Source organism: Geospiza fortis, unplaced genomic scaffold (genome assembly GCF_000277835.1).
Source record: "Geospiza fortis unplaced genomic scaffold, GeoFor_1.0 scaffold120, whole genome shotgun sequence".
NCBI lineage: Eukaryota > Metazoa > Chordata > Aves > Passeriformes > Thraupidae > Geospiza > Geospiza fortis.
The window spans coordinates 2,386,947-2,396,714 of NW_005054364.1; the positions used below are offsets into that span (position 1 = coordinate 2,386,947).

Below are 9,768 nucleotides of genomic sequence, written 5' to 3' on the forward strand. Positions count from 1 at the left end.
CCGCTCGGGTGTCGTGGGGTGTCACATGATGGCAGCGCAGGGAGGGGAAGGCCTTGTCCCCATCAGCATCCCCTTCCCAGTGTTTGTGTCGTGCCAATAGCTCTTAGGTGTACGTAGAAATTGTAAAAGCAGAGAACCTTAAGGGTTTGGAAGAGAGTTTGAAAATCAAGTAGTCCCGACCCCCGCAGCCGCCATGGGTAGGGACGCCTCCGCCTAGATCAGGTTGCTCAAGGCCTTATATCCAGCTTGGCCTTGAGCAGTGTCAGGGCTGGGGCACCCAGAACCTCCCTGGGGAAATCCCTCTGCCATTGCCTCACCTCCCTCACAGTAGGAAGTTTCTTTGAATGTAAATTTCCCCTCTTCTAATTTGTGCCTATAACAGACCGTTTTGTTTTCATATAGGTTTGGTGTTTCTTCAGTGTTACCTTTTGCTATTACAGCTTTCTTTTCACTTCCTGTTCAGTTCTGTGTGTGGATTTGTGTTTGTATTTTGTTACCAGCGTGATTTCCTTTTGTTTTCTATGTTTAGCAGCTTCTTAATGTATTTGTGAAGTCACATCCTTTCTTTTTTTCTGCTTTGCGCAGTTAGTTTGTTGTCAGAAAGTTTAATAGAGTTTCTGTGGTGCTGGAGTTACCATAGGTTAGATGAGCAAAAGATTCATCTGTGCCTTCTGCCTGGTGAAATGCATAAAGCCTGCATTAGGACTAACAGCTCCATTGTCCTATCTCTCTAAAACACTTAGGGATTGCAGTGTTGAGAAGAAAGAGAAGGAGCTACTGGAGAGGGTCCAGAGGAGGGCCACAAAAATGATTTGGGGTCTGGGGTATTTCCCTTACAAGGAGCTGGACCTGTTTAATCTGGAGAAGACTGGAAAGGATTGTAGGGGTGCAGAGAAGTACCTCAAAGGCGAGTTTTGAGAGGATGCTGCTGGTCCCTTCTCAGTGGTGCCCAGTGACAGGATGAGGAGCAGTGGCCATAAGTTAAACCACAAAAAGTTGTACCTCAACATGAGGAAGAAATTGTTTATGTTGAAGGTGGCAGAGCATGGGAACAGGTTGTCCAGGGAGGATGTGGCGTCTCTGACTCTGGAGACATTCAAAACCCACTTAACAAATGCCTTGTCAAAAAGAAGGCAAGTTTTGTGACATAAGTTACTGATGGTTTTCAACCCTTCACTGGGTATTTGGGCTGTAAAAGCTCTGACTGCATTGATTGTGTTTTACAGTAGCTTTGTAGTTCCCTGTTCTATTTCTGTCTACTGCTTTGTATGCTTTTGAAGGTACTTGAGTTTATGCCTTTGAAGGTCGGGGAAATGTTGAGCATCTGTGAACTGAAAAAGGAACTTTGCTACCCAAATTGAAAAGCATACTAGTGTGTTCCCTTGGAATTGAGCTTCAATTGAGCATGCTGGAATCGAGCTTCCTTTTCTGAAGATGCCAGTCAGGTTTGTTGTTAGTCTTTGTCTGAAATCCCTGTTTGGCCCAGCCACATCGTGTGACTTCACCCGAACAGTTGCTCTGCAGCACAAAAAGAAGGCAACCCATTTTTTAATTCTGATCCTTACACCTTTTCTGGAAGGCAGAATGTGTGCATGGCATTCTGAACAACTTGAATGAGTTCAGTCGAAGGTCAGACAAACATCAGAGTTGGTGCAAAAATAAATAAAAGTAGTGTTTTGGAAAGCCAAGAGGCTGAGCAGAACCTCCCTCTTTCAGAGCCAGCTAATTATTAAATGAATTTATCCATAGTATGCAACTTCACCTCAGGTTTTCCCTCTGAATAATCAAGGGAAACCACTTGCAATTGCATGATTACCTAATTACCATCTTTGAGTCAATTCATTGGGCAGTGATCTGTTCTCTCTGCTGGTGATGGGTGATCAGCTGATGAATTTAGCTGGCCCAGATGCTCTTGCAGTAGACTGGAGCTGTTGGATGTAGCTCTGAACTGATGTAAACATGAAGTGATATCCCTCTCATGCTGAAGTTCCCCTCTTAAAGCATCTGCATTTTTAATTGTATTGCTTGAGAATATTTGTTCTTTTTATAGTGGAAGTGAGATAAGATGAAGGTCTGAATTAACTGTAAGTTAGTGAAGATAAAACAATCAGATGTATATTTTCCCTTATTTCTAACAAGTTATGTATGTTTGGTCCATGTCTGACCATTTATATTCGTTACAGTTTCTAGAAAATAATTTTGCTCTTACTCTGTAAGAGTATTCTGACATATATTCTCTTAATTATTCTGTAAGGCACAGTTATTTTAAACTGTCTGCACATCCAGAAGTTTGAAGTGTCCAGCTGAGATACACAAGTGCCTGAATGCCTTGTGTTTCCTCTGAAAATCTCTTTGCCTCTCCGACTTCCAGTGTTTTCCTGTTGGTATTTAAGAGCAATACTCAGTCTTAATGTTTAATTTCGTTGAAGTTGGAGTTTAAAACTTTGTTGGTGAAGTAAGGTTAGAAGAACTAATTAGAACATTGCATACCATTTGCATAGTTTTACTTCCTTGTGGCTTTTTATAGACCTTAATACCTAGTAGAGCATTGTAGACCACTTAACTGTTAAGAAATGAGGGCTTAGTCTTCTGCCAACTAATCTAGGATTTGCCCATGGTTTTGTAATTTCTAGAAGCCTTGTTTTGCTGAGTAGTCACTACAGACTTTTCTTTTCTTTTATGGAAGAAATGAGCCCTGTTGCAGCCACATTTCCTAGACAAGCATTGACCAATAAAGCTTGAAAGCATGTGGTGTGCGTTGTTCAGCCGCTGAATGCAAATGCTTCTCTTGGAGAAGCATTTGAGTTAGATGTGCCCCTTTTCACTGGGTAACTGGGAAAAACCTCAGCCTGCTTCCAGCTTGCTTTGTTTTGTGAGAATCTGAGTGCCCTGAAGGTGATGTAGGTGAGCTTGGTACAGATGTTTCCCCTGAAATTCTGTCGTGGCAGATTTGATTTAGTGGTGGTTTTCTCTTTTTTTTTTTTGTTCTGAGTATAATTATAGCTTCATGGGATTCCTTGCTTCCTCCAGTATTAAAGATAGCCTGGATTTTATTTCCTTTTTCTGGAAACATGGGATATTGGTGCAAATTTAATTGGTTTAATTTTGGTAACAACTCCTGCAGTTTTTTTAAAAAAGAAAATTGGGAAAAAGAAGGTGGGTGGGAGGTGTGCATGGTTTTATTTTGAATGCTCGAATTCCCTTAGGGCTGAAAGTTGCAGTTGTGATTTCCAGCTGTGAGTTCAGGACTCTGCTTCTTATCTTGAAGAGCAAAGACAAATCTTTGCTCTTTTTGGTGTTCTTTTGAAGGAGATTTTTCTTTATGATTCTTTGGAGGAGGCACAGTATTTTAGTTTAATGCAGTACATAAATTTTAGTTAAATTCTAATTTAAACCTTGACTTCCTACTCACTTGATGACCTATTTTTACTAGCATTTAGGAGTGTATCATGCCAGTTTTGATGGGAGATTGCTGTATTTTGAGCACTAGATCTGTGTTGCTGACATGTGCCCCGCCTCCCCCTTCACTGCTGCAGTTGTAGTTCCTCACTGGCACAGCCAAACTCACCACTCCTCTGCTTTGTGCCCAGTATTCTCTGAATCTTGATAGTTTAAATTACTGTAAATTTAGTTTTAAATTACACCTTTGTATTTACTGTCATATTTTGTATGTAACTGACTTGTGCATCCATTGTGGCTTTTCCTTCTGTAGTTACTTTCTGGTTTTGTACTGATGGTTTTGGGCTGTTCTGTGGTTAACATCTTCATTTACCATTTTTGTATGTTTAGTTTTATGCATACCGTTATATTTATACCATTTATATAACTAAAAAACTTTACGTGGTTGTGTTCTAAAGAGCTCTTAACTCTTGAGTAGATTTTCAAGTTCTGTAATAAGAAGAAATAACATCACATGCTTAAAATAGTAAAGAAAACAGCGACATAAATTCTGAACTTGTTTAAAACCAACCAAACAAAAAGCCCGTTTTAGGAGGAGTTCTACACCTCTCTGGCTTATTTTGTCTGTGGTAATGTTGACACAAAGAATAGTCTGTTTGCAGGGAGCCAAGGCTTGGGCACACCCAGCTTCACAAGGACATTTGACAAGCTTTGCTCCTTTACTCCATCCTCATGGCAGATGAGGACGGTGTAATCGTGGAATGTGGGAGGACAGCTTGGCTTTAGTGGCAGCTTTTAGTTAACAAATTAAACTGACTCAAGAGCAGACAGCATGCAAAGTCTCCTTTTCTTTGTGATACTATGTTAAAGCAAGTGTGTTAAGACCAGACCAGGGCAAGGGAGGAAGTATACTTAAATATATAGTTGCAGTAATCTTCAGGGCTAGTTATTATTTTTAACTATACCTTTCACAAAGTTGGTAAGTTGTTTAATCTTGATAAAATTGCCATCACAGTAAATATTTGCAGACTTTTGTTTAGCCTTACAAGCAATTTCTTTCAATTCATTTATTGGTGGAAGTCGTGTTGCTGTTGCAGATTATTGTAGTTTTTCACATGGCTTGGTATATTGTGTCTTAAATTGCAGTGGCTCTTTTGAAGTCAGAAACCTGTAGTCTGATACACATTGGCAGATACAATTAACTGAAGAATACACTAACACTGTTTTTATTGTACATGAGTTTTGAACATTTTTCTTGAATTTTTAAACAAACGTTTATTGTCTGTACAACACAGGTCTTGTACATGCATCTTATGGCTGTATCTGTTGTGGTCAGTATTTAATAGTGAAAGGAGCTGGGAACAATGTTAGTCCTGTTTCATAGGCTGTGAAAACCATTACTGCAAGGTGTTTTGTATATTGGGAATATAAATTCTTTATAAAACAATTTGCCCAATATAATGTTGAGCACATAGCTGCATGGCCAGTGCTACAGGAAGAATATAGGAAGCAGGCTTCACATGTTATGTGTTCTTAGCAGTTTAGGAATTTCATGTTTTGCATCTAGCCTGTCATGTTTAACAGATGGTGCAGGTGTAGGTCACCACTCAGGAAAACTTGGAATTCCTTACTGTTGCTTGGATAGATTGTGAGGGACTGTGCTATACTCAGTATGTTATATTTCTGGCATCCTTCCCTAAACATCTTCCACTGTGACTAGATGAAATATTGGCATGTAGAAATTGTGGATTTAATTCACTGTGACTACTAGAATATATTCCAATGAAAATTAAGTTTACAACTAAAGAATTTTATCAATGACTGGTCTCTCCAACTGGTATTGTGCAAGGCAATGGCATCTATTTCACATACATAGAAATTGGGTTATAATGGTAAGATCAGGAGAGTACAGTGTAGCATGTTAATATTATGTTAAATGCTGTACTTAATTTACTTTGCAGCATGACTTAATGTAGTCATCGTCTGCCTGTATGTATACAGGGACTCCTTTGCATGGTGCTCTTTTCTAATCCACCATCCATCAGGTAGTGGTATCTGGATCAGCTTTGTCTGTGATACTGTTTTACTTCTGACTGAGAAAGGGTTCCCATGTTATGTGTGAAAAACTGCCTCCTGCTGAGCTTGCTCCTTTGCTGAAAGAATCCCTTCAGACAGAAATTGTCCATCCTGCAAATCCTCCATTTCTACAAATGACCTTATTAACTTGTGTGTATGATGTTTTTGCCCTTCTCCCTACTTTATATGCCAGTTTAATAAACCAAAACTATTACTTTAATTTATCTAATAGCTGTGTGTTTCTTTTCTTTTTTTTTTTCTTTTTGTAGATACTATGATCAGCTGTGTGCAATTGAACCAAAGTTTCCATTCTCTGAAAATCAGGTAAGAAGACTGCCAAACCAGTTGCTGAATCATGGCACCTATGATGTGTGACTTCCAAGCCTGTACCTAATCCTCTAACAAGTACTTTTATTGAACAAGACAGCTAATCTCTCTGAGCTTTATTTTCCTAATGGTGCTCACATACAGTCTATGCTGAGACTTCACCTCTAGTGGACATAATTGCCTTTGTTTTACAGATTGAGGAAATATTTTGGTTTTGGGTAGGTGATCACTGTGGTCTAGGGCAGAAAGGGTTGGGCTGTGCTGATTCCTCTTCAACTCTCTGCTTTCTAAGAAGCCTATTTCATGCTATGTTCTAAAGGATTTTAAATTCATGATTTCTATGGGAAAACCTATAGAAGTGGATGGAATATGATCTTTGTTTTCTGAAGCAGGAGAGATGTTTCCTTCATAACAGAATAATCCATTTAAGAGCTTATCACTTTATTCCTGCCTCTGCATGACATAGTTTTTATATAGGTATGGTGTTCATTAAGGTTTGGGGTTTTTTTTCCTGCCTATTTTTTTTAGAATCGTGTCTCTAGAGAGAAATTCAGCTGAACTTCTCCCTATTGAAGGCTTCTTCAGGGGGAGACTGGAATAGATCTGTAGGCTCCTGTATTTTGTTGGAGAAGGGTGTGGGTTTTATTTCAATGTGTCTACAAATATGGCAGAATTTATATTTCTTTATCAAATCAACAATTCATACTTAAATGGTAATATTATGATCAAAAGGAGAAATTTCTTAATTTCTTTCAATCTTACAGGTTATAAGTAATGTTAATCTGTTTCTAACTTCTATGTGAGTTTTGCATGTAGCTGCATTTGCTTGCAGCCAAGAACTGCACATTAGTTTTCAGTGAGCAAATCCTTTGCTATGGTAATGTGCAAACCCTGAGACAAGGAAAACTGGAAAACTTAGACAGCAAGATCTGCATGTCTGTAAACTGTTCCACCTAAAGGGAGAGGTAGTCAATGGAAGTAGCAATGCATCTGGGGACCAGAACATCCTGCACTAGCACTGCTGCTAGAGGGAAATACACTCTCAAGCAGTACTGTAGCTCTTTCTGAAGTGATTCTCCCCAAGCACTTTAAACTGGGGTAGTTTGCCGTCTTTTTTGTTTTGATACCAGTTGCCTACAGTTACTTGATCAGGTGAAAAAGGAATCGAACTGTGGAACTTGAAGGCAGCTTTAATGAAGTATTTGCATTGCCTCTGAAGCATATGCTGGAAGTATAAATAAAACACACTGTTTCTACCTCCATTCTCTTTCCTGAGGGCATTTCCTGATAATGCTGCTATTGAATTCACTCATAGTAATGAGTGGATTTTGGTATTGCACAACAGATCCAAATACACGGGTAATTTGGCACACTGGAAACTGCCTGGTTGGGAGGTTTCCTTAAACTGTGATTATACCAACCCATCAGGCTTACTGGGAGAGGAGAAATTGTTCAGAAACAAATTTATCTGTTGCTCAGAATACGAACAGATCTGAAAAATGATTCTGACAATTTCTGTCTTGTCTACTTGAAATGTTTTGAGCAAACTAACAGAAAGGAAAAAATGTAGCATAATTTTGTTTTGACTATTTCTTGATGATTTCCTGAAACTTCCAGAATGTTTGTAATGTTCCAATAAGTAAATGAAAGATTTTATGCAATCAGAATATAAGGGCTAAATAGATAGATTTGGGGTATTTTAAGATTATATTTGATTTTAGAGGTAAAGATCTTTGTTGTTCACATCTTCCAGGTCTGTGTAACATTTACGTGGAAGGATGCTTTTGACAAAGGATCGCTTTTTGGAGGATCTGCCAAATTGGGTATGTGAATGTACCAAAAAATCAAGTATTAATGTTACTAAACTCTGAGAATATTTTTATGTTGTTGAATTAATGTCTTTCTAGCATTCTCAACATAGCTTTCAAGTGAATTCAACTGTATTGGTAACAGATTAATCACTTCAACATTGATAATGAACAAGTAAGCACCATGCAAAGAATTTTTATAAAATTGAGATTTTATATTAGATTTCCAGAGGCACAAATAAGTGTGTATTCTGATAGTAGTTGTACTGTCTACTTCTCAGATGTTTTCTGGGAACAACTCCAGTTGATACTAATCAAAATTGTTCATGTTAACATTAAGATCCAGTAGATTTTTAGTAATGCAGCTCTTCCTGTTCTAAATGAGTAAGCTGCAGAGTGCTTAGGAGTGAGTGAGTCCACTCCAGAAGAGGAGTGATGGTAGCTGACTTCAGTAACCTAGTCTTGATACCACATTTTCAAGAGAATAGAATTTTTTCCCTGTACTCCAAAATTACTCTTCTATCACTTCTTTTTGAAATATTTTCATACATATTTAATCACTTGGGAAGAAAAAAATTGTATTTTTTCCCATGAACATAACAAGTTTGAGTCTGATTTGTTTAGTCATAGAGGGACAATCCTGCACACAAATTCAGGGACATGAAATGGATTTGGGACTCTTGCCAGTAAGACTAAATCCTTTGAGTAAGTGAGGAGTGGTTCAGTCGTGTGTCATCATTCTTTAGTATTTCTATTTATACCTAAGTGTTCATCATGATCAGCATTGCAAGATGACCATTGCAATTTTGAAGTTCCAGACAAAGCTTGAAAAAGATGTTTGAACTTTACTCTGGTTTTATTTTTATTAAAGTTTTTGCCTGCTTTATACAGATCTCTGTTAGCAACTACTGGAAGTCTTTGCAGTTTTCTATGTTCTGAATACACATTCTAACAGTTGTGCTCGTGCGAACTATATCTGTAACAACACACCTATGCATACCTACTCAGGTGATCCTTGCTTTCTGTTCCAACTGTTCTAAGAAGTCCTGGATAATTGGGAACCTTCCTGAAGATGCTTTGGGTTTTTTTCCTCAGAATTTGTCTTGTTCTTTCTTCTTTGGGCCTAATATTTAATGAGTATTGAATCTGTTTCTTTGTAAAGTTCAGAATGTTTAGTTATGATGTAAACATGGTCTGTAAATCACTAGAGATCAGTAATAATTGTGAGAAAAAATCAGTAACCATAACAATGATGATTACCATAAGAATTTGAATAAATGTGATGTTACTGCAGCTTGAGGGAGCTTGCTTGTCTGCAGGTTAATTATATGCTAGTCTAAATAATCTGTGAGGTAGATGGCCAAAAATTTATGCAGCAGTCTGTGTCAAATATCAAAGAAGTTTTTAACTGAGATGTGAGTAATGCTCAGTTAACAAACAATGGGATAAGGGTCGTTTTGAAACTTTAAAGCAGATCTTGGTGGAAAGAAATTAACAAAAGGAGATCAGAATTGGTGGTGAGGTTTCTCAGTGTACAGCAAAGCTATCAGTAATCAAGGAAGCAAAATTTCTCGACTTCTTCTGACAGTGTAACTCACTCGGAAACAAGTGGGAAAAATGGCACATGGGATTTAGACTTGCTTGCTGAAAGCTTGGTGCAGGTTAGTGAGCACTAACATAGAAACTTCAGAGAGGAGTTAGATAAATATGTAGCTGTTTAAGGAGGCTGGATGTCAGTGAAATGAAACAAATGTACCTCTTGAGTACCTTCATGTTTTAATGATAACTGTACCTGGCTTTGTGAAATTGAAAATTCACTAGTTGTCAGTCCTGTATTCTCCAAGAGGACTGTCTAGATACTTTTTGATGCTGGTAGGAACTAATATCTTAGAGTATTTGTTCTTTTCAAGCACTTGTGTAGGGCAACTAACCTTTTGAAAGCAATTAATATTCAAAATGGTTCCTGTTCAGGTATTTCTAGTTTCAGAAGTGTGGGCTCCATCCTCTGGGCTGATGAAGTACTGCAGGAATCACTTCTGAGCAGTCTACACTGCTGCCTAGTGAGATCAAGTTTTAACTAAGTAAATCCTTAACTGTTTCAGTACATGTATAAAGAAGATATTTTTCAGCATTTTCTGCCTGAAACAATAGCTTTAAT

At 38.1% G+C, this 9,768-nt stretch overlaps 1 protein-coding gene across 1 annotated transcript in view; it reads left to right on the forward strand.

Moving 5' to 3' along the window:
- Positions 1 to 9,768, forward strand: part of PDCD6IP (programmed cell death 6 interacting protein) — a 50,464-nt gene that overhangs the window by 21,277 nt on the left and 19,419 nt on the right. Inside the window, 2 exon segments of the mRNA XM_031059569.1 lie at positions 5,745 to 5,799; positions 7,556 to 7,625. Coding sequence (XP_030915429.1) covers positions 5,745 to 5,799; positions 7,556 to 7,625 — 125 coding nt within the window.